General features: G+C 33.3%; 4 protein-coding genes across 9 annotated transcripts; 2 read left to right on the top strand and 2 right to left on the bottom strand.

Moving 5' to 3' along the window:
• The first annotated feature begins 5504 nt into the window (after positions 1 to 5504).
• Positions 5505 to 8237, top strand: LOC108459343 (squamosa promoter-binding-like protein 7). Its single transcript, XM_017758700.2, has 3 exons — positions 5505 to 6631; positions 6973 to 7091; positions 7561 to 8237. The coding sequence occupies exons 1-3, from the start codon at positions 5934 to 5936 to the stop codon at positions 8004 to 8006; spliced, it is 1263 nt and encodes a 420-aa protein (XP_017614189.1). The 5' UTR covers positions 5505 to 5933; the 3' UTR covers positions 8007 to 8237.
• An 89-nt stretch (positions 8238 to 8326) lies between these two features.
• Positions 8327 to 14114, bottom strand: LOC108460238 (uncharacterized). 2 transcript variants are annotated; one of them, XM_017759660.2, is made up of 6 exons: positions 13981 to 14098; positions 13762 to 13836; positions 12726 to 12832; positions 12256 to 12523; positions 11804 to 11948; positions 8327 to 8831 (listed from the first exon to the last, which is right to left on the bottom strand). In XM_017759660.2, coding segments are annotated over exons 3-6 (498 nt in total). In that variant the 5' UTR covers positions 12810 to 12832; positions 13762 to 13836; positions 13981 to 14098; the 3' UTR covers positions 8327 to 8830. The 2 variants fall into 2 exon arrangements, with proteins under 2 accessions (XP_017615149.1, XP_017615147.2); XM_017759658.2 differs by lacking the exon at positions 8327 to 8831 and adding an exon at positions 11558 to 11727 and having other exon boundaries at positions 13981 to 14114.
• A 251-nt stretch (positions 14115 to 14365) lies between these two features.
• On the top strand, positions 14366 to 17613 carry LOC108460236 (3-hydroxyisobutyryl-CoA hydrolase-like protein 1, mitochondrial). Of its 2 annotated transcripts, none has more exons than XM_017759657.2 (14): positions 14366 to 14498; positions 14589 to 14669; positions 14777 to 14845; positions 14946 to 15009; positions 15138 to 15217; positions 15368 to 15451; positions 15645 to 15729; positions 15885 to 15970; positions 16070 to 16191; positions 16340 to 16400; positions 16797 to 16895; positions 16979 to 17080; positions 17164 to 17205; positions 17300 to 17613. In XM_017759657.2, the coding sequence occupies exons 1-14, from the start codon at positions 14385 to 14387 to the stop codon at positions 17417 to 17419; spliced, it is 1209 nt and encodes a 402-aa protein (XP_017615146.1). In that variant the 5' UTR covers positions 14366 to 14384; the 3' UTR covers positions 17420 to 17613. The 2 variants fall into 2 exon arrangements, with proteins under 2 accessions (XP_017615146.1, XP_052877898.1); XM_053021938.1 differs by having other exon boundaries at positions 17294 to 17476.
• On the bottom strand, positions 17460 to 23485 carry LOC108460235 (elongation factor G-2, mitochondrial-like). 4 transcript variants are annotated; one of them, XM_017759654.2, is made up of 20 exons: positions 22923 to 23485; positions 22613 to 22834; positions 22402 to 22523; positions 22159 to 22309; positions 21637 to 21708; positions 21352 to 21447; positions 21157 to 21245; positions 21000 to 21066; positions 20343 to 20381; positions 20180 to 20240; positions 19838 to 19947; positions 19665 to 19739; positions 19501 to 19569; positions 19285 to 19406; positions 18934 to 19059; positions 18690 to 18810; positions 18469 to 18569; positions 18316 to 18376; positions 17860 to 17913; positions 17460 to 17758 (listed from the first exon to the last, which is right to left on the bottom strand). In XM_017759654.2, exons 1-20 carry the CDS (start codon positions 23322 to 23324, stop codon positions 17657 to 17659), a joined length of 2262 nt encoding a protein of 753 aa, XP_017615143.1. In that variant the 5' UTR covers positions 23325 to 23485; the 3' UTR covers positions 17460 to 17656. The 4 variants fall into 4 exon arrangements, with proteins under 4 accessions (XP_017615143.1, XP_017615145.1, XP_052877897.1 ...); XM_017759656.2 differs by having other exon boundaries at positions 22613 to 22749; positions 22923 to 23299; XM_053021937.1 differs by having other exon boundaries at positions 22613 to 22739; positions 22923 to 23054.
• Between the last annotated feature and the right edge of the window lie 296 nt (positions 23486 to 23781).

Raw genomic sequence — 23781 nt, 5'->3', positions numbered from 1 at the left:
CTTATATCGTATTTATTAATTAATTTAGCAGGAACCAATAATTTATATATCTTGCAGTAAAGCTTTTCTCCAGTCCTTTTCTTTTGAGTGAAAGGTCTCATTCACTACCTGCTTTATCGAGTATCAATTCAATTTTCCTTAGTTTGAGGTAGATTTTTTTTACCTCATTGGGATATCAGAAAGCTATTTCATCATTCTCACTAAGTTTAAAAAAAAAAAAAAAAAAAACCAGGTCGGTCTTCCATGTGAAATTAATCAATTAAGTCCATAATTTACTGCTCAAAACATTAGCTATGCATAAGAAAGTCCTTCTGACGAGGGAAATAATTATTTGTTTGAAGAAGTATATGCTAAATTATAATTATAAATATTTTTACTAACATTAAAGTTGATGTTTTATTCCAACCCTATTTGATAGATAATTTGTAAATATCACTTCCAATTTTTTGTGAAATTGATAGATTGTTCTGAACGTGGTCTTTTTCGTCTACATTTTATGGAACGCTATAAATAAGCATAGCAATCTAGATTTGTTTATTCGTTGGAATCCAAACACTTGGAAAAGCAATAAGAGAATGTTCCTTTTATAGATTTGAGGACACATATGTATTTGTGTATATAATTTTGATGATCAGAGGGACTATTCGAATGGTCCCCTTGGTTGTCTTCATGTAAGCCTAAAACAACAACAAAAAATAAACATAAAGATATGAAAATTGGTCCCCTCTTTCCTGAGATGGAAGCATCATTTTTATCTCCTTTTTCCTTCTCTTTTATAAACCCTTATTTGTTTGTGTTTCATTAAAAGAAACAATGTTCTCCGACTCTGTTTAAGTACCGGGATTGGGCGAGAGGGGGGGGGGAGAAATGAAATTTTGGAAAAATGGATCCTCAATCAAGTTTGTTGATGCCCACGTGTCACGAACCCACCTAAGCAAGTACAAAGTGGGAGTTTCTTCCTTGCTTTTTCACTGAACACACTCCCATGTCTGGTTCCACAATTTTTTTCTTCAAATTAATATACTATTATCGGATAGATAGGGAGCAAATATTATGCAAAAGTAGGACCATCGTGGCCGTACACGTGTTTAGATATAACGTCATTATTTATTTTTTTGGGATCTCATAATAAGATTAGGATACCCCGAGCCCGATGTTTCAGTTCAGAATCTTTTATGACGGAACTTGGTTGGTCAGCGGGCAGCAACGACCCAACCTTCACTGGAAGAAACTTCACACCTCACGCTACAGCTTTTGTTCTGGTTTTAAAGATTTCACAACAAATAAAAAGCCAAAAATTTTAGTCCATGTTCATTATCAGTTTGAAATTTTAAATTTATTTAAATAATAATAATTTTTTATATTCTTATATTTTATCATTATTTTAAAAAGTACTTTTAAATTTTAATTAAAAATGACATATATTTAATGCCATGGTCGAACTCCAGTCGTGTCAACCTCTAATTAACTTAGCTAGGAAAAGTATTAAAAGCCCTACTTAACCTTTGATAAAAATTCATTTAATTCCAAAAGTTTATCTATTAAATCAATTTTAAATTAAAAGGAATGTTTTACCTTTTATTAATTACTTATTAATTTATCTATTCCTTATTTTTAATCTTTATTTTCAATTAAATTACAATTAAACATAAATAACTTAGTTAGTTATAAAAATATATAAATTATTACTGAATTAAAATTACATTATATTCTAATATAATTATATATTAAAATAATATATTTTAATGATTAATATGTATATACAAGCCCGAATATGATGAGATCTAAACCTGAGTTAATATGGACCGGAACGCACATATGATTTATATAGAATAAGACTTGAACCTAATATCTTAAAATTCTTTGCATTGTTTAATTACTAGTGTAATAACATGAGGAAAAAAACTTATTTATTACATATGTATTATTAGGGCGGAGCCAGGAGTTGGCGCTTGGCAGGAGCCTTAGTCCTCTTTAAATGAAAAATTTCCCTTTTAACTCATTTATATTTTATAAACTTTTAATTAATAATGGTAAAATGCACTTTGGTCCTCCAAAAATGATAAAAATTGATTTAATCCTTTAAAAATATAAAGTTATAGGCTTAAAATAGCGAAATTGTATTTTACTATCCTAAAATTATACAACTTAATTCAGATCCCCACAAAATTTTTAGCATCACCCCTAATTATTACAATAATTAAATACAAAATAAAGAATATATAAATTTAAACTTGAAAATAAAAATATGTATAAAACTATTGTAAAAAATAAGATCTCTTCAAGATAAGTGAAAATTTTCTTTCTTTTGGCTAAAATAAATCATGAGAGTAGTCAAATATTACCAATTGAGTTCGTTTATTACTAACCCATATACTAAAATATGTGTAAAAAACAATACTCTTACCAAATATAACATTAAAAATTAATGTTGTCCTTAACCTAACTAGTTATTGACTTTGAGTTTATTTAAAAAAAGTGATAATCATACTTTATTTTTATTTTTAATAATTTATTACATAAATAAATGTTAACTATTTAAAATTTAAATTAGTTGTATAATTAACTATTCTTTTACATTTATATTTCAATCAAAATCTTTTAAAAACAGTAGCTAATTAATTTTATCTAAAATAATTTAATGAATTCAACTTATTGTTAATATATAATTGTATTAAATTTATTTAATTTTAAATTAAAGTTAAATATATTAATTTTATAACAAATTAAAATTTTATCATCTTATAATTAAAACTAAAATTAATAAATAAAAAATGCATAAATCAATAATAAGAATATAATTTAAAATTAATAGACATAAACTTGAAGGGAAATTGTTTTTTACCCTTAATGGCCATTTGGGTTAATAATGCCACGTGATATTGACAAGTGCCCATCATTGTCAGGCAGCTGGTGTTGTAGGAGTTTACGAGTAATATATATATTTTTTGTGGTATAAATTTTGACTAAAAAAGTTTCTATTCCTGAAATAATAGAAGGCGCGTGGTTCTGAAGCGTTTCTACTGCTCTTATTTTGCTGCAATCTGCCAACCAGAAGATGAAATAATTGATCAGTGCAAGCAGGACTTTTCTTTTTAATGTTTTATTTATTTCTTTTTGGCAAAACGCAGTCTGGTTCTGAGGATTTGTCTCAACTTTTTCCTTTAGGATATCAACATCTCTTTTTCTTATTGCTTTATTTACCACAATTGCCATTTCTCGTGATTAGGGTTACTAATTCTCAATTAATAATCAAATTAATTCATTTTTTTTTATGAACGAGACCTAAAAATTTGGGACAAAAAAGAAACAATAAACACTTGTAATAAAAGACAAACTTCGTTAATAAGAAAAATGCTTTAGCTTCAACAAAGAAAACAACATTATAATACGTTGACAACTAATTTGTTACAACTCAAAACTGCCATATTTAAGGTAATTGTAAGCACCTATCATAATAAGGAAAGTAGTCTAGAAAGTAAAAAAACAATAGACAAAAATAGCAAAAGAATAGAGTATCCACTAAATTAGAGAAGATGACGACAATTCCATCCTAGAAACACTTGCATGAGCAATATTAGAACTTGTACAATACAATATACGAGAAAAAGGAAAGAATTGTTAAACACGAGAAACAATAAAGGAACATATAAATTTTAAAAACAACATGTGTGGAAACTAACTTGTGAAATAATTTATTATTCTTAAGTGCTCTAAAAATAAAAATAAATTAAGAAAACGACAATAAATCACCATTCGAATATCAGCGATCAACCCATCTTTCAAGAGAAATTGATGGTGATTAATGAAGATTTAGCAATAACAAGCGTTAACTTTTTCCATCACAACCAATAAAATCAACAAATATAAAAATAATTTGATAGATATGTATAATTACAATAAAATAAAATATTTATGCAGACATTTAAATTAAAATTAAAATTAAAATTTAATACGTATAATTAATATATTATATTAAAGTTTATATATATTTTGATATTTATGTAAAATGTGAATATAGATGTTTTCGTTGGAGATTAAGTTCAAAATTCAATTACTAGAAAAGCACTTCTCTATTTTCAACTAGAAATGTATAAATAAATAAATAAAAAATTGAAAAGCTTAAACTCAATTAAAATTTGACATTTCAACTCGCATTTATAGGAAAACGTAGGAGGAAATCCATGCACAGTACACGCTGTGCAACGACATCTCTGTAAGATAAAACAAATGCAGTATGCTTTTTCGATTTTAAAAGAAAATAATAAATAATAAATATTTAAATATTTACAAATAAATGATTGATAATATATATAAATGTTTGAATATTCCTTTTAATTAATTATACAAATAATTACTCAATAGATAGTAATGTAAAATTTCGTAATAAAGTTTGAATTTTAGATATTACTTTTTGTTGATAATTTTAGATTCTTAATATCCCTAATCCTTATAGAGTACTAGTTTATATCAAATTTATCCTTATTTTATTATTATTTAAGTCTCAATAATACAATGTAGTTATTTTAAGTTAATATTTATATTTAAGTATTTGTAACTTATTTTTAGTTGTTAATTGATTGACTTGTTGTCATTTAAAAAAATCATTTACCAAATTAGAATTTAATAATTAATTCAGTTTGAATTTCGTCATACTTATAGACCATTTCTTAAATATTTTCTCTAATCATAAAATAGAATTTAAAATTTTTATTCCTCTTTGACCAACATAAATTATAGTAGAAAAAATAGAATATTTTTATTTAAAATATAAACTCATTTTTTACCACCTAATCTCATACGATGTAGATGACCTTAATTATTATTAGCAGTGGTAGTACTTGAGAAAAAATAACATTTATCTATCGCATTACATTTTATGGATTACATTACCTTGATTTTAATAAATTATAATATTCTATTATTAATTATTTTTTTGAGAAATTGAAAATTATGTATATTATTGTCTTAATTCCTTTTTTTCTATCTTTATGTAGTTGAGTATGGTTTAATAACTTCTTTTAATGTGTTTTAATGTGTTTTAGTAATATTATATTCTGTTAGTTTATTGAATCAAATAAAATAATCTAACATACATGAGTATATATTAAATAACATTATATTTTTAATTTTTTGTGTTCTTTTTATGATACATATTTAAGATTTATTATTATTTGTATCAATAATATAATTTTAAATATTGAATTTATATCTTTTATTGAAATATAGTATATTTTACTACTGTGCCAAATAACTATTAATTATATTATAAATTTAAATGTTAAGTATTGTAATAACATACGTTACATTTTTAATAAAAAATTGATGAAGGAAAGAACTATAAATGTTTAAAAAATAATTTTAATGTATAATAAAAGGGATATAAAATATATAATCATCATATAAAATAAAAATCAGATTCCCTAAGCATTTTTTTTTTTAGAAAAATGAAATTAAAAAATCTGATACATTTTGGAGTCTTATGTCATCAGCCATTTGTCTCTCTCGACCTTTTCAGCAACTTCCGCTTCTGTAAATCTTGCAGCTTTCTCTTTCTCAACCTCCATCACTCATCTCCTCCCCCCATTAGACTTTACACACCCAAATAATAACCAAGAACCTAACCCTTCATTTACTTTCTCTTATTTATTATTTCTCTATCCTTTTAAAGCTTCTCCCTCTTTATTTCTTATTTCTTTTTTTTTTTTTTTGTTTTTTTAGAAAAGAAAATTCTTCTTTTGTGTGAAACAATCAGACTATGCTCCAGTCCTCTCTGCGTACGCAAAACCGGCAAAGGTAATCAAACACCCCCCCCCCCAAAAAAAAAAAAAAGAAAAGAAACCATAAAGCTATCTACCCCTACCTCTTAAATATATAGTACATATATATATAGGACACTGCTAGCTTCAAGTGCAAGTGTAAAGGCAGAGATTATGGAAAATGGCGGGAGCATGTTCTTGGGGAACAAAGGGCAAACTGGTAATAACAGCATTAATCTCGCTTGGGACTTACGGGAGCTTAATCCTACAAGTACGAGATTCGAATGGGGAGGCAACGATAATATCAACGCCTTCGATTTGTACGCCTCAACTACCTCCACTACTAGCAGCAGCAGGGCGGAGATGATCTCATCACCTTCCTCCACACTCCCGGTGGCCAACACTGCCGCCCCTGCACTCATGTTCCTTCCTCACCACGTCAATGCTACTCTTGCCCATCACTTGAACCAGGAACACTCTCTTTATGCCGGCGATGGGTCTCATATGCACCCCGACCCCCATCTTGTTTGCTTGAAGCTTGGGAAGAGGCACTACTTCGAGGATTCTACATCCTTGACCGAGCGACACCTCGTCGGTGGGTTCTCAATTGGAAAGAAAGGTAATCCCTACTACAATAACAATATTGGTTGCGGCAGCGGCAGCGTAAGTGGTGGACTTGAGCCTTCGTCACCTATAGCCGTCATGGGGAGTCCAGCGTCGACGGTACCACGGTGTCAAGTTGAAGGTTGTGACGTTGCTCTGGTGAATGCTAAAGAGTATCACCGGAGGCATAAAGTTTGTGAGATGCACTCTAAGGCACCCAAGGTGGTGGTGCTAGGGATAGAGCAACGTTTTTGTCAACAGTGTAGCAGGTGACCCTTTTCTTCTTCCTTTGCTTTGTCTTTTTTCATCTTAGGGCTAAAAAGAATCTGCCTGGCAGTTCTTGGAGCTTTTAAGTCGTATTTCCCATTTTATCTAACCTACATTTTCTTTTCATTGCTTTTTTAAACTAGTTCAGTTGTGGAAGATATGATTTATAATTATATCTTGAAGAATTAATTTAGATAAATTTAACGCATTAAAAGAGTAATTTACTTGCTATTTTTGTATGGAATTTTAAATTATGGGTGATGATAGGATAGGGAAATGAAAGTAGTAAGAAATGTATGGTAAATTATAAAGAGGTGATGGATAAATGGGGAAATGGGCATAGGTTTCATGTGGTGTCAGAATTTGACGACTCGAAGAGGAGTTGCAGAAGGAGATTGGCAGGCCACAATGAGCGTAGGAGAAAAGGCTCTCATGATTCTGCTTCCAGGAACTCTGCTCAAGGTACTGTTTTTTTTTTTTTTTTTTGCTCTTTTTAGTCTATTCTTTAATTTCTATGATAGTGCTGTTTATGGATAGTTTTGTTTTTTAAAGTCCATTGGGGATTTTTTTTTGTTAAATTTTTTTTCTTAAAAAAAAAAGAGAGAAATTCAGACTTCGGGTTGCTTCGTTGGGTTTGATTTCCTTTTTAATCTGCGCAAGATTTCTATCAGCTGAGCTGGTCACACAGTTGAATCCCTGTAGTTTGAATAAGGCTGGTCTGATGCTGAAATTGCATTTCACAATTGACTGAAGCCATGAACTGGTTTACATTGTTTAGATATTCCCTTTGATCTCTTTACGTTGATGGTTTAATCAAAGCAAGCACATTCTTGTTCGCTTTACACTAATCGAGTACTTGTCATCACGGTAGTGTAGAAGTTTAATTATGAATTGGGAAATCTTGGAAGTGTAACGGTATGTCCTCAAACAGATGCTAAATTGATGACTGGGAGATTTCCATACCACCTATCGTTGCCGAAAGGACGTGCTCTCTCTCTTCTGTCATCTAGGGCTGATTCATGGATCTCCCCATCCGATCTCTCATCGAGATCTAGTGCTGCCTTGCAAGAGCTGATCGCTGAAAATCGTGCTGCTGACCTGGCTCGGCAGGTGGTACTTGATCGAGGCTGGCAATTGAACCACCGTGGGATGGAAGACCTTGGCGTGTTCAGTTCTACAATGGCCGAGCAGCATTCCTTATTACCAGCGCCCCCTCAAGGTTGGGAAAAGTTTCAGGAAACTGGTGCTGAGTTAACATTAAATCTGATGCAAGCATCAAGCTCGGCATCGGGAATGTTTGTGAGGGGGAAATCTGAGGATGAGGAACAAGAGTGTTCGGAGTTGTGGAATTCCTTGCAGGGAACACACGTTGTTTGAATGGAAATTCCCATTATTTATTAAAGTTAGGCTTGTTGTAATAGTCAACAACTTGGTTGGTTTTTCTTATCAGAGAATTGAAGTCTGATCGAGGACAATGCGCATCGCTTTGTAACATTTCACTTTTCTCTCACATTTATTGTTATTCAATCATGTAGGGATATGAATTTGTTCTGGAACAGTTAATTTCATATATGCATTTGGAGGGATTTGCCCGTCTGCATTGACTCATTTGAAACGGTTGGTCGGTGTTGGGTTTTGAGCTTTGAATCACCTGTCACACGAAGGACACAAAATAGGCCACGTCTTCCTACCAAAAGTTCATGACAATGAGAAGCTAATATATAAAATATATATTATTGTACTGAGAATAATAAGCCCGACAAGAGCAGCTCGGTATCATACAATGCCATATTCTTAGCCCCTCATCTCATCAGCTAACAACAATAATACAATTACATAAAAAAAAAAAAAAATAACGCTGGTCCCAGATAAACATTTTAAAATAAACAGGAATGATGAACCATTTGTTAAGGTGAATCTATTAATGCTTTGAAAGAGTCCTTACAATATGGCCTAGCACCAGGTGCTTATCCTCGAGTTAGATTCAAAGATGATGTTCATATTTGATAAAACCAATGTTCACAGTGCCAGCAGTGATTGGTAAATTTCCTCCACGCTCCTTTTTCTACAGACATTTCTGCTCAAAGACAATTCAAACCAACTTCATTGCCAGCCCCTCTGAAAAGTGCAATGTTCACTTCGATAAAAGTACTTTCCTATTTGTGTGATTGCTTCCTCACATCAGGCATATATCTAACAAATCTGCAGAAAGGAACAAGCTCAATCAATAGCCTGATTATTATTTGCTACACCCTTTTCAACTTGCACAACAACAGTGGTAGTTGTAAATAGCATAAATAATCTAAAGAAAAGACTAGTATGCAAGACGATGCTTGAGATAAACAACTATTACTGGCCTGGCCTTTGTTTTTGCTAGTGGCGGCTGGCGAGTGGAAGGACTGGAAGGGGTCAAAGAACCATGTGAAAACATGTCTATTGCATTACAATGTGAAAAAAGCAACCTCACACCACTCAACAAAAGGATAAAAAAGCACATGTAGAATTCAGCTTTTGTGATGAATGCACTAGTGAAGTAGCATATTTGCGTACAACAAATCACTACAATGTGAAATAAACCATGACTCTGAGAAATGCATCATGAAACCTGCTTCGTAAGTCACTCAATGTAACGTCTCTAACCCAAATCCGTCACCGGAATAGAGTTACGGAACATTACCGGAGTTACCGATTCATTCATCAGATATTTCATTAATTCGATATCTTTTCTTTTCCGCGTTCAAGTCTTGTATTCAAGTCATCCGGATCTTTATAAAGAAATTTGATCGTCGTTTTCATTTATTTCATGTTATAATACATTCAACTAATGCTCTAAACAAAATTATCATTTTACCCCTAAACTTTTAATTAATGACGATTTCATCCTTAGGTTAAAATAAAATAAAATTATTACAATTTAATCCTTATTTCCAGCCGTTATTCTCACACAAATTGATAACAACCTATGAATTCTATAAAATGTCAGAATTTTCCATAATTTCAACACTTTTCAATTTAATCCTTAAAACATGTTTTTCCCTGATCTTGAGCTAAATTAATAATTTCATTTAATTTTGTAATTTAAATAATAAAATAATCCATTTCATGCAAATTGGTCATTTCTAACATTTTTTTTACAAAATTGCCCATAAATTTTACTTTTATTCAATTTAGTCCATGAGCCTAAAACATACAAATTAGCTATGCTAGCTGAATATTCATACATATTTTCCTCCTCCTCCTCTCCATTCCACATCCTTAATTTATATAACATGCAACAAGTAACATTATCAATAATTTCACTATTTACTTATGTATATTCGAATCGTCCATTTGCGTCATAGTCACTAAATTATTTATATCTTAAGCTACTGAACTCAAATTAAGATCCGCTAATTTTCCTGAAACTAGACTTATTTATCTTATTACCATAAAATTTTCAGAATTTTTGGTTTAGCCAATAAATACAATTTATTCTTTAAAGTTGCCCTATTTTGTCATGTCTCGACAGTTCCGAATTCTTCTTCACTAAGAATTAATTATCTCATCGCATTTGAGATTCGGATGATGTTCCCGCTTATTTATATTGAAAATAGACTCTTTAAGGATTTTAAACATATAAATTTAATCCCTTAATTATTTTTCTCTAATTTTTGATGATTTTCCAAAGTCAGAACAGGGGAACCCGAAATCATTCTAACATTGTCTCACAAAACTTATTATATCTCATGATTTACAATTCCATTGCTTACACCGTTTCTTCTATAAGAAACTAGACTCAATAAGCTTTAATTTCATATTTTATTCATCCTCTAATTAGATTTCTACAATTTTTGGAGATTTTTCAAAGTTAGACTATTGCTGCTCTCGAAAACTGTTTTAGTGTAAAATGTTGATTTTCATTTTGTCCCAAATTTCACAGTTCATACAATTCAGTCATTACTTAATTAACCCCTCAATTAAACTAATTTTCTCAATTAATACTTTTCCTAGACATTATAAGTTATTTCATAACTATTGAAATTCAGAATTTCCACATAAAACTCTAACTTCAAACTCTTTTACAATTTAGGTCCCAAACATTCACTTTCTATTCAATTCTTTCAATAAAATCAGCATATAAACAATTTAAAACTCTAATTGTATGTCAAATCATCATATACTTCCAGCACATATTCATAGAAACTTTTAATTTCTTTCATAGAATCAAGAACTAATGAATTCAACAAATGGACCTAGTTGTAAAAGTCACAAAAACACAAAAATTTCAAGAAATAATCAAGAATTGAACCTACTTGCAGTAAAAATATGAAAAACCAGCTTAAGTAAACTCTTCCATGGTGTTTTTGCTGATGAGAATGCAGAAAAATAAAGAGAAATCTAGATAATTCCACTTTAGTCCTAGTTTTATTAAGTAAATTTTACAATTTTCTAATTTTACCCTTAATTCCCCTTATTTTCTTGGTGATTTCATGCTCTTGCCGTCCAGCCCAAATAGACTTTGGATCTATTTACCTTTTAAACCCTCTTTCTTTTATCATTTAAGCTATTTAATCATTTCCCACAATTTTGCATTTGATACAATTTAATTCTTTTTGTTCAATTAACTATCAGTACTTTAAAATTTCTTGACGAAACTTTAATACTAACTTATTAACACTCCATAAATATTTATAAAAATATTTATGGCTCGATTTAAAATTCCCGAGGTCTCAATACTTAGTTTTCAATTTTAATTATTTTAATATATATATATATTTTAGTACATTTCACTATTTCAAAATTTTTCCTAACTTCACATTTAACTTATACTTACTAAATTAATAATATTTACTACTCATTTGTCGGATTTAGTGATCTCGAATCACTGTTCCGACACCACTAAAAATTAAGCTATTACAACTCAAACAAGAATAAAGAGTAGAATATGATTTTCATTTCCGCAGAGTGAAAGCAAAAGACGACTGAAATTTTGTGTGCCAATTTGCTAGCTTTTTCACCATACAAATCCATCCATCATGATTTCCATGGCAACCAGCTGTCTAAGTATTTTCCATAAAATGAATGAAGACATAATCGGAAAAACCTATGACTAAAGCTGCTGCACAGAATAGGAGAAATATGGTTTGTTACTACAAAGGATAGAGATAGACCCCTATCTACTCAATTCTACTTACCATGGTTTATCTTTTAACGCTACTAAGGATCTAAGCACACCAGGACTGATCTTGTCAGCGAGGACACCTTTTTCTGATATAAAAAAGGATTTCTCCTTAACATAGCTTTGAAGTTTCTGAGCTTCATGGTCCAGCCGTGCTTGATCTGAATAACAGCAAGGACAAGAATTAATAATACATGCACATCGCACATGGAACTATGGAAAAAATCTAGTGACTGTTAACTAGAACTCTGAAATCATGTTCTAAGCCCTCGATTCTTACAATAATGTTACTGCAAACAATAACAACAACTAGAATTGATTGAGGTGATCTCAAGCAATAAAACCCAATCTATTCAACTACTCAACAAAGCTCTATTCAGAATTTCTTAGTAAACAGTAACACTAGCATAATCTTCTAAACAAAGTAAACACCCAAGTCTTCGAAATAAATTAACTTGAACAACAAACCTGTCTCCAAAATAGTGTGAGCAGCATGAAATGGTATCTTGGCAAAAACATCAGTTCCTGGGAACATCATCCATGTCTGCTCATTTGAGTCATGGTTGCCACAAGTAGCACAAACCTCTTTTACCAAAGGTCTTGATGCAGGGTTCCCGATATTCTTCATCATCGACTCAAAGGGAGATGGGACACTAGTTTTTGTTGTCCGAGCCCTCTTCCTCAGTGCAGTAAGTGCTTCTCTGTTCCCATTTCTCACTTTATCATTTTCAACCAGCTGCATTTCCAATTAATATAGCTTTTAACACATCCAGTTACTTGAAAAATTAAAATTCGTATCATACAAATGGTAATTTCTTTTAACTTTTTATGAAGGAATCAAATAAGTTTTAAACAGTTACCTAGATATATAATTTTATTGGCCTGGTGAACTTATCTGTTCTAGGAACTTAAGAGTCTGACTATAAACTAAGGCTTACCTGGTGCCTGGCTAATAGTAAATGTTCAGCTTCAGTTTCAAGCTCAATCAAGCTTTGCTGGAGTTGCTTCATATTCTCATCCATTTCTTAATCCCCTAAAAATAACCCTGAAATTGAACAACATTCAAGTAAAACTGAAAAGAATCTTGCTCAAATTGGTTGAACGAAAAGTAAAGATTTTTTTTTCCTTTCTCAATGAAGGAAAATAGCAAGAGGCAATGAGAAGAAACAACAACTTTAGATATTTAAGGCAAAACAAAGCATTAAGATTAAGATGCAAAACCCGAGGAACCAGCTTAGATTGAATACTCTCTGGTTTGGTAATTACATTAGGTTTTTTCGTAAAAAGAGTGATAAAACATAAATACGTGAACAGTAATATATTAAAGCAAGAAAAATAAAAAACAACTTACTCTAATCCAATAACCGAAAATTCAAAATTACTTACTTTAATCTAATAAAAATCAAAATAGCATGCCAATTTGACAAGTTTTGACGCAAAATCTAAGTTTTCTCAAATTAGTGAGATTGGTAGCATATTTAGAACTACAAAAACCAAAACAAATAAAAGTTCAGATTTCATGCAGTCTATGATAGAAGGGAAAGAGGTGGACGGAAAATTTAATTTCTTTCCACAACTTTCTTCGTTTGTTAAGAGGAAATGAAAACGAGTGGATTCACACTTTTCCTTTCCCCCCAAATCATGGATCCCACAGAGAAGGAACCGGCCCTTCTCAGAAAAACACCCTCCCACAATTTTTCTAGATTGCTTTTAATCAACCCATGGCCTTTAGACGAGAGAAAACAAAATAAACATGCCGGCATGGAATAAGATAATGATGAATAAGTAGCTTTATACCATAAGCAATACAATTAGATTGTCCCTGAACTGTAATTCCCTGACAGAGGTTTCCCAATTTAAACTGATAACAATCACAATCAAAGAATAAATTTGAAAAATAAAAATGAACAAAAGATTAAAAAGAGTAAAACCAGAGGTTATGAAAGTTGAAAATTTGTTTAACCCAAAAATTACCTCAACAAGGGCAGCTTCTTTTCGCTGCTTACAAAAGCAAACTCCACAGGGGTCTTAGCTTTATCGCAAAACCTTCTGCAATTTTTCCAGGTAATATATGAGTTGTTTTATAAGAAATAGAGTCTCAGAAGATTATGAAAGGACTTTAGTTTGTTATATAATCCATTCAGAGGAAAAGAGAAAAATATGAGGAGAAAAAAGAGGGAAAAAAGCGTTTACCATCAAGATTTGCGGAAAAAAAAAAGGCCAACTTCTTAACCTAAGTTCTGAGAGGTACGACAGCTTGAATTCAATCCAAGTAATTCATCATCGAAAAAAAGATGAAGCTAAAAACCAAAAAAAAAAAAAAAAAAGAAAAAGAAAACCCCCTAAAACCCAGTTTTATGGGCCTTAAAGCTCTTAGACCGTTATAGGAAGTCCAGTCTTAAACAAAAGTTGGAAAAGATCTATCCTTAGTTAGGCTGGCAGAGTGGCACTAAAGCCGCCAAACAAGCCCCTTGGGACACCATTTTCACTTTTTTTTTTTCTGATAGGCTAATAATACAACTACACGGCATTTCTTTTGGCTTCCTCTTCTCCGCAGTTGCTCAACTTTGAGCCAAGGCTTAGAGTGCAAATCCGAAATGCAGAGCTTAAAGCTTTTGGTAACAAGTCGTCGTCGTGACAGTCTAATCCGGTTGAAGAGAAACCTATCCTCGCTTCCAATCAATTCTTCTGCTGATGATCTTCAAAATCAAGTCTGATCACTTTGTCTCTTGAAACCTTGGGTTAGATCAATTTAGGCATCAATGGGGTATATACTTACGTGTTTATATGTAAAACTTTAGGTGCTGGTTGAAGGTAAAGCGAGTTCTCGAGTAGCGATTCTCAACAGACCTTCGTCTCTCAATGCTCTCAATACAAATATAGTAAAGTTCCTCTTTACATTTGAATCCCTGTTACGTTATCAAGGGGTTTGCTTTATATCTTCTTTGGATTAGATTAACAATTTGCGGGAAATTACTTCCCATTGCAGGGCGCTAGGTTGCATGAATTGTACGCATCTTGGGAAGATGATCCCAATATTGGATTTGTGGTCATGAAGGTAATTTCAATTTTTTTAAATACTAATTGTTATTATAATAGTTCAGTAAAATGTTTAGAGACAACTGACAATTTGGATTTTCCTTTTTGGATAATTAAAGGGCAGTGGAAGGGCATTTTGTGCAGGTGGAGATATTGTTGCTCTTTATCATTTGATAAATGAAGGTAAAACCTAGATGAATAAAATGTATGCTGAATAGATTGTAGTGTACTGAAAGTCTTTCTTGTTAGACATTATTTTTTGTATGGTTGATTTTTCATGGTTATTTACCGTTTAAATTCTCTTAGTGCAGGGAAGATAGAAAAGTGTAAGGGCTTTTTTAGGACGTTGTATAGCTTTATATACCATCTTGGTACATACTTGAAGCCTCATGTGAGTGTTTACCTTCTGTTCCTTGAATGCTAATAATCATTACTTGGTGATTTATTCTTTTCGAAGCTTTATTGAAACGATAATTTGTTACGGAGTACTGACAAATTGATGATAGAGATATGCATATATAAAGTAATGATTCGATTCTAGGTGTCTATGTTAAATGGCATTACTATGGGTGGTGGAGCTGGAATTTCGATACCTGGGACATTTCGGCTTGCGACTGATAGAACCGTATGTTGCAGTGATTTGTTTTGGTTATTCTTTCTTTCCTCTATTCATTCGACGGTCTTTAGTTTACTTCAGGCTATATATTTGTTACCTTGTAATCATCTTGTTTAAAGGACTCTTATTGTTCACTTTCTCCATTCATAATATTAAAATTGCCGTTTGGAAATTCAAGTAACTTAGACACATGGTTTTCCAGGTTTTTGCTACCCCTGAAACTCAAATTGGCTTCCATCCTGATGCCGGAGCATCCTTTCATCTCTCTCGTCTACCTGGTCACTTAGGTAGGCCTTTACAATATGTTTTCTTTATGCCTGTTCTACTTGCTTTTCTTTACTGGCTTCTTGGACCTGTAATGTATATGTTCAGTCATGGATTTACTGTATTTCACTATAAAACTAGAACAATCATCCTTCCACTTAAACAAATATGTTGCCAGGAGAGTACTTGGGTCTGACAGGAGCAAAACTCATTGGGGCTGAAATGGTTTCTTGCGGGCTTGCGACACACTACTCAAACACTGATGTTAGTACTGATAGGCTTTTGACTTGGGTGCTTCTTTTTCCTTACAATTTATTCATCTTCCCTGGTTATATAAGATTGGTGCACTTGTTACAATAACAGAAGCTTCCACTGATTGAAGAAGAGCTTGGAAATTTGGTTACCGATGATCCTTCTGTCATTGAGTCTTGTTTGGAGAAATATAGTGATGTAGTCTATCCTGAAAAGACTAGTGCGCTGCACAGGTTAGTTTTCTCATATGGGAGACCATATTTCTGTTACTGGCTCTAACTGCTAGCAATCCAGTGCTTTCTTCTTTTTTCTTTCTTTCTTTATTATAATAAATGATTCATTATTTTGAATTTCGTCCCATTATGCATGTTACATATATAGGATTGAAGTGCTCAATAAATGTTTTGGCCATGACACAGTTGAGGAAATTATCGATGCTGTGGTAAGCACTTTCTTTCCTTCTGTTTATCTTTTTCAGATCATATAAGTTAGAAAGCTGAAGTTGTTTCATGAAAGCATTTAGAAAAAGCAAAGGCAAGAAGGCATTGGTTTAAAGCAACAATATAAAGGAATAATATATCTTTACATAGCTACACCACCTGTTGAGTGCACTAAAATGTGTGCTAAAATGGGCCCATTACTAATATAAAATGCGTGTTAAAATCAATCTGTTTTGCGAGTAAGAAGATTTCAGCCACAACAAAATTTGCAGGATATAATCATTTCCCACATCTAGTTCCTTTCCAATATATTGGAAAATTGATGTAACATAATATATTTATCAAAACTAAAGCTGCAGTGAACTTTCTTTTATAATTTACTGGTAGTTTTTTTTCAGGAAAGTGAGGCATCTGCAACAAATGATGCATGGTGCAATTCCACATTAAAGAAACTTAAAGAAGCTTCACCATTGAGCTTGAAGGTGTCTTTGAGATCGGTGAGCTTCTTTAACTGCCATCCCCCTTCCTCCCCTTTGAATGGAAATCAGGCATTGTTCATGGTGCTCTTATAGTGATTCAGGTACGAGAAGGCAGATTTCAAACCCTTGACCAGTGCTTGGTTCGTGAGTATCGGATGTCCCTTCAAGGGATATCTAAGCGAATCTCCAATGACTTCTGCGAGGTACAGAACCATTTAGATTTTGCACTTTCCAGTAAATGAATAAAATTTCATGGACTTAAATCAGTTATTTTCTTTCATTTCAGGGTGTCAGAGCACGAGTGGTGCACAAAGACTTTGCTCCAAAGGTATCACCCTTTTTACATTTCGAACGCCTAATGATTTTCTGGATTCTGTTGCCAAACTTGTATTTATTTTTATTTTAAATCTTCGGAGATGTAGTGGGAACCTCCAAGCTTAGAAAAAGTGTCGGACGATATGGTGGATCAGTACTTTGCACCTCTCAGTGAATCTGAGCCAAATCTGGAGCTCCCCACAAAACAGAGAGAAGCATTTAACTAGTTGCTATGGTTAGCCATAAGTTGGAAAAATACATGGAATCTTATTCTGCTAAGAAAAGATACATTCATCTATGATGGTCGAGAAACGGCAGTTTGCACATTATTTTGTGCTTTCAAAATTTTTGCGACTTAAAAGATGATCAAACATATGGCTGCAATAAATAGAGCAAGAATTAATAAAAACAGATTATACAACTTGTGCCCAGTTCTTCAATCTTCAAGCAATCTTGCTCGTTATTTATTCAGCTTTATCGGCCTTGTGAGTGCTCACTAATTGCATTTGCACATCCTGAGAAACCGGTGAATGCTCCTTGTATTCCATTGTGAATTCACCTTTTCCCTGTATACAGAATGTTACATCTTACATATGATAAAACAAATCCACACCTCAGAAGGATCAAGCCAATTTCTATGAAATGATTCTGTACCTCACACACTCACCTGTGTCATTGATCGAAGCATTGTTGAGTACCCAAACATATTGTTCAACGGGACCTAGAAAGACAAGAAAAATGATATTCAGTTCTTTGGAGAAAGGGGGCTTAATTTTTATGTGCTACTTGTGATGGCAAATCAGGACTCTACATGCAGGACACAGACATCGGAATATGCACAAGTATAACATCACATTCCCACGATACAAAATGATTAATGATTTTCTTTGAGCACTATGGCACGAATGCTAAAATATCTGAAAACCAGAATATCAACATAGGTATTTCAATAAAGATGAACCTGAGTTAACAAGGGAATTCATGAAAGATATGAACCTGAGTTAACAAGGGAATTCATGAAAGACCGTGGACAAACTCCAAGTGCAAATTCCAGAGTTCGTAAGAAATTTGCTTGGATATGCAGCTAAGCTGAACCTTTCAAGAGAAAACAAGTTTCACTTACATTGGCAGTAATTATAGAATCATCTCCATCTTGGTCATTTCCAACAATAACACCTTTCCTCCTACAAATAGTTGAGGATGTAGAAAATCAGATTGAATATCAAAGAATCGCCAAGTCCAAAAACATCAAGTATAAAACAAAGGATAGACTCACTTATTGATATCACCAGCTACTGTACCCTGAAATTCTGTTGGTACTTTCAACTCAACCAACATTATAGGTTCCAGTATCACAGGCCTTGCAGCACTATAACACTGTTTCACAAGTGAAAATAAGAAAATCCACAAAAGGCTGCCAAAAAGAATAAAAGGGAAAGCAAAAGATATGAACTAATCATTTCATAGAATATCATCCCAAGAACATTAGACAGGTACCTGTCTGAATGCATATATAGCAGCTAACTTAAACGCAAGCTCACTAGAATCTACTGCATGAGATGCACCATCAGTCAAAACAATCCTTATATTTTCAACTGGATGTCCAATTAATGAACCCCTGTACAAAAGAATATGGAAGCAGTACATCAATTTATACTCACAACAATACTAAGTGCACAAGTAATCATTCTGTATTGATGAGTGAGTTTCGAGAATAAGGGAGTAAAATAAATATACTCACGAATTTGCAGCTTCTTTGAAACCCTTCTCAATTGCAGGAATAAAGTTTGATGGTACAGCTTGTCCAACAATCATGTTCTCAAATTCAAACTTTATTGGAGACCCAGGTGGAAGTGGTTCAACATACCTATCAATACAAGAAACCAACATATCCATATCAGTGGACAAGTAATAATCTTCCAAAACCAAATCTGATACTGTAAAACAACTAGTCCAGAACAGAATCAGAGAAGAAGAGTGGTTTCAGACAAGTGATTCAGGTGTCAAGGAACTGCATCTAATTTAAATACAAGATAGATATTATTATGATGTTAATAGAAATACAAGCCAAAGACAGATCATTGCTACTTACCCACATACTCGACCATATTGACCCTGTCCTCCAGATTGTTTCTTGTGTAAATAATCAAATTCAGCATGCTGAGTTATAGTCTCCCTGAAATTCACACGAGGCTTTCCAACAATTGCATCAACCTGTTTTCAGGAAGTATAAATTATTTAAAACATGAATTTCATCATAATAATCTTAGAAACTCTTATATTATATGCTAAACAAATGGGTCAAGACCTTGTATTCTCTCCGGATCCTTTCCACATATATGTCGAGATGAAGCTCCCCCATTCCAGAGATGATTGTCTATGTAAATAAATAATAACAATAACACTGTCAGTCAGTTAATGCAAAATAGAGTTGTGAATAGTATCAGAGTCATCGAAAATAAATTTTCCAACCTGCCCGCTTTCAGCATCCAACCCTACACGAAATGTAGGATCCTCTCTCTGGAAACGGTTCAATGCCTTTGAAAACTAATTCAGAGAAACACAAGATTCATCAGTAGTTAACATCATATGCTATGATGGAGTGCATCAACATATGCATTTATATGAGTCCAAAAAGCACTCACTTGGCCTCCTGAATCTTTTGAAACTGGCTGAACAGCTAATGACATCACTGGTTCAGGGACACTCATAGAGGTCATGGTGTATTTGACAGATCCATTCGTAAATGTATCACCTGGAAACACAATGCCAAATGTTATGGTAATTCTTTGAAAGCCTTTCCTGGGTTTTTTTTTTTAAAGCAAAAAAAGAAGTGGGAAAACATGGCTTTGTATACTCAACCAACATTTTTTTTGGCATTTTTACTGCTCCTGTTGTGTAGTCAAGCTCCTTGAATAAATAAATATATAACATCAAAGAATTAAAGCTTTACTTGTGTATAGAAATAAGCTTAGTGAGAATAGGACCTGAAGCGCAGTCTACTCCAAAAACTGCAACTATTTGCCCAGCATGTGCCTCTTGAATGTCCTGAGTATTATGAACCACAAACAGAACAATATTAAATCTACCAATTGACTAAAACAGAACAGTTCAGATAACAACTAAGACTGATATCAAGTAAAATCAAACCTCCATTTCATCAGAATGCATCCGAACCAAACGAGGTACCTGGGATAAAATGGTAAACATTTAGCATGTAGACTGAACTCCAAAATCCAGGTTAGCACAGCAAGGAAAAGAGAAACAAATTGCATTGAAAAATAAGGAAAAGTAATTTCATATCATGAAAGTGGATCACATCAACCACAATACCAATAACAGCACATGTTCTGACCTAACAGGACCACAATTTAAGAGCATTATATTAACAAAAAGGGCCAATTTTTCTCAATTTTGATGAATAGCCACCTTGCTTGTCTGGGTGAAACTAACATGCATAATTGCATGTATGGCAAGTATATGGCATATATAACGGATAACTACTTTTCAAAATTTTACCCAATACTGTTTCTGCCATTAATCACAAAAACTATCTAAAGTCATATTTTGGTTTTAGATATGTGGTATTTCTAGAAGTGCATCTTACTCTTCGTAGATCAAGACCAAATCACACTTGCAAAAAAAAGAAACAAAGAAAAGACCTCCCATACAACACTTGGGATGTGCAGGTTCTCACAGGCAAAATGGAACAATGTTGTGTTGCCTAACAAGATCACGAAGGGAAATTAAAAAAAATGGGGATTAAAAAATTGGCCAAAGAAAACATGAAGCAATAAGTTAACTAACCTTAATCTTCTTGCCTGTGTTTATGTTCACTATAAAATCACCCTTTCGAATCACACCCTCGTAGACTCTTCATCAGTTCAAATACTGTTAGCATAATAGAAGCACTAAATACTAATGTAATGCAAAAAATCAATAGAAAATGATGCAGTAGAATTACCTTAGATATGTTAGCTGACCAAACCGGCCTTCCTCCAACTTAAAAGCTAATGCCACAAGTGATCCATCTGGGGTTCCGGGCAACATAACCTACAAGAGAATTCTAAGGATTACATGAAAAGAAAGAAGTAAATGTTTCACATCAGTGTTGGTAAAAGCCCTTTTATTCATTGGAGTTGCACTATCAATCTTATACCTTCTCTTCATTTTTTGTTTGATCAAGAGCATAGTTACTGACTTCAATTGGACATGGCAAGTAACTAAGAACACCATCCAAAAGTGGTTGTACACCCTGAGCATAAGAGAAAGCATCTAAGAAATGGCATCTCATAACCCGGAAAATTAGTCAAATGAAGTACATAATGTTTATCCCTTCCAAACAATATGAGAAAGGGTATCCAATTGGGTGTGGTGCCTTATTGCACAAGTTGGTTGATTGTGAATTTAACAGAAACCAAAGAACAGAATTGATCATAAGTACCTTGTTTTTGAACGCACTACCCATGAATACAGGTACAAATTTTCGAGCTATGGTTGCCCTACAAACTGCTTCCTGCTCCAAATTTTAGGATTCATAGGAAGTTCATAAAGAGGACAAGTAAAAAGGAAAATAGCATCATTTAGAATTAAAGTTCCTTGGTTTACACTAGGGTAATCTTTAAGCTAATTTCACATTTTTTTAACATTCAAGGTCTGAAAAAGAACAATCGGTCTAAAGTACATAGACAGAAAGATGAAGAACTATTCAACATGCAGGATCATTCAAAATTCGATCGGAGGACATCACATCCACTATTAATTTTCAGAAACAAGTATCAACTTTGATGATTTGATGCATGTAAAGTAACAATGAAGGCAACCATACTATTTTCTCTGCCATTTTTTAACTATTTTATCTGCCATTTTTTAAGTTCAAAACTGATATTGGATGGCAATATCAACTTAGGTACACTCTGTCATTGGAAACTAAATTAGTAAATAAAGGATCATTCCTCAAACAGACCTCAAGATCAACAGATGAAATAGGATCATCATTTAGAAAAGCTTCAGCTAGTTTATCATCTACTTCAGACACCATTTCTATCAGTTCACGTCTCTTTTCTGCAACTATCACGTCCATATCTGCTGGTATTTCTTCCGCAACAACTTTTTCTCTGAAATAGTTAGAATATGATTGAAGAAAGTCAAAGAAATGAAAAAGGCTCTACACTCGCAGAAAAATTAAGTGAACCATAAATAAACAAACCCGCTGGATCCATGGAAATAATAAGCTTTTAGTTGCACAAGGTCGATAAGACCCTGAAAGTTTTCTTCAAGGCCAATTGGGACTTGCACAGCTGCACTATGATGTCGAAGCTTAGACCTCGCCTGACAACAGACACAAAAGTTACAAGTGTGCCACTGTTAAAGATGTGAAGTTCAGCTCGGTTACATGAATATACATCCAAAATATATACCTGGTTGAGCACTTTCCATGGATCAGCTCCCATTCTATCAAGCTTGTTAATAAAGGCGAGTCTCGGTACCTCATATCTTCTCATTTGTCGATCAACAGTAATTGACTGACTTTGTACACCACCAACACTACACAAAACTAAAATGGCACCGTCAAGAACACGCAGCGCCCTCTCCACTTCAATCGTAAAATCAACATGACCAGGCGTATCGATAATATTAATCTAAAACAGTAGATAAAATTTATGCACAGCTTTCAAAAAAAAAAAAAAGAAACTGTCAAATTAGATCAAATTAAAACCACTGACGAACCTGGTAATCCTTCCAGGTGCAATACGTGGCAGCAGATTGGATAGTAATCCCTTTCTCTCTCTCTAAATCCATGGAATCCATCTTTGCTCCTACGCCATCTTTGCCACGAACCTCGTGGATCTCGTGAATCCGGCCGGTATAATAAAGAATCCGCTCCGTTAGAGTGGTCTTGCCCGAGTCGATGTGCGCAGAAATTCCGATGTTTCGGAGTCGTTCCATGGACTCTTTCCACCATGGTTCTTTGGCATCCTTGGCTCGCGCGACGTTGCCAGCTGAGAATTGACGGACCTCAAAATTCCCTAGTAGAAGGGCGGCTGTTGGCGAGGGGTAAAACCTCCTCGTTTTGCTGGAGAAGAAGGTGTAGAGGAGGCGCGGGATTGCGGATCTCGGGAATCGTGCCATTGTAACGGAATGCAGCGGTGGATTCCTTAGCGTTACCCTGAACCCAAGAAAAGGGGGTTTGACTTTTGACTTGCCTTGGAATTTTTTTGAATATGGGGTGGGTTAGGACCCGGAAGAAATTGGATTTATTTTCCCTAACGCCGTAACGTGACTGGTAATTTGTATCCAAATATAAGGTTTTTTAGTGAAAGCATCCAAATATAAGTTTATTTATATATGTGTTGGGTTTTGTTTTTAAAAAAGTATATATGAGTTTCTAGAAAAAAATAATCAAACTTCCTCAATTATTTAGAAAATTAGTGTAGTTTATGGAAAGGTGGTGAAGTTGATCCTTCAAATTGTTCACTACAGTGTATAGACCTAAAAACCCTCCATGCACATTAAAGGAGCACGTGAGGTTGAAAAATATATTATTTTCATGCATACGTTTTTAGAGGCTGAAAAATGCAAAAGCTAG

This window comes from Gossypium arboreum, chromosome 11 (genome assembly GCF_025698485.1).
Source record: "Gossypium arboreum isolate Shixiya-1 chromosome 11, ASM2569848v2, whole genome shotgun sequence".
Classification (NCBI taxonomy): Eukaryota; Viridiplantae; Streptophyta; class Magnoliopsida; order Malvales; family Malvaceae; genus Gossypium; species Gossypium arboreum.
The sequence above is the reverse complement of the archived record's forward strand: the minus strand, read 5'-3'. Positions and strand labels throughout refer to the sequence as shown.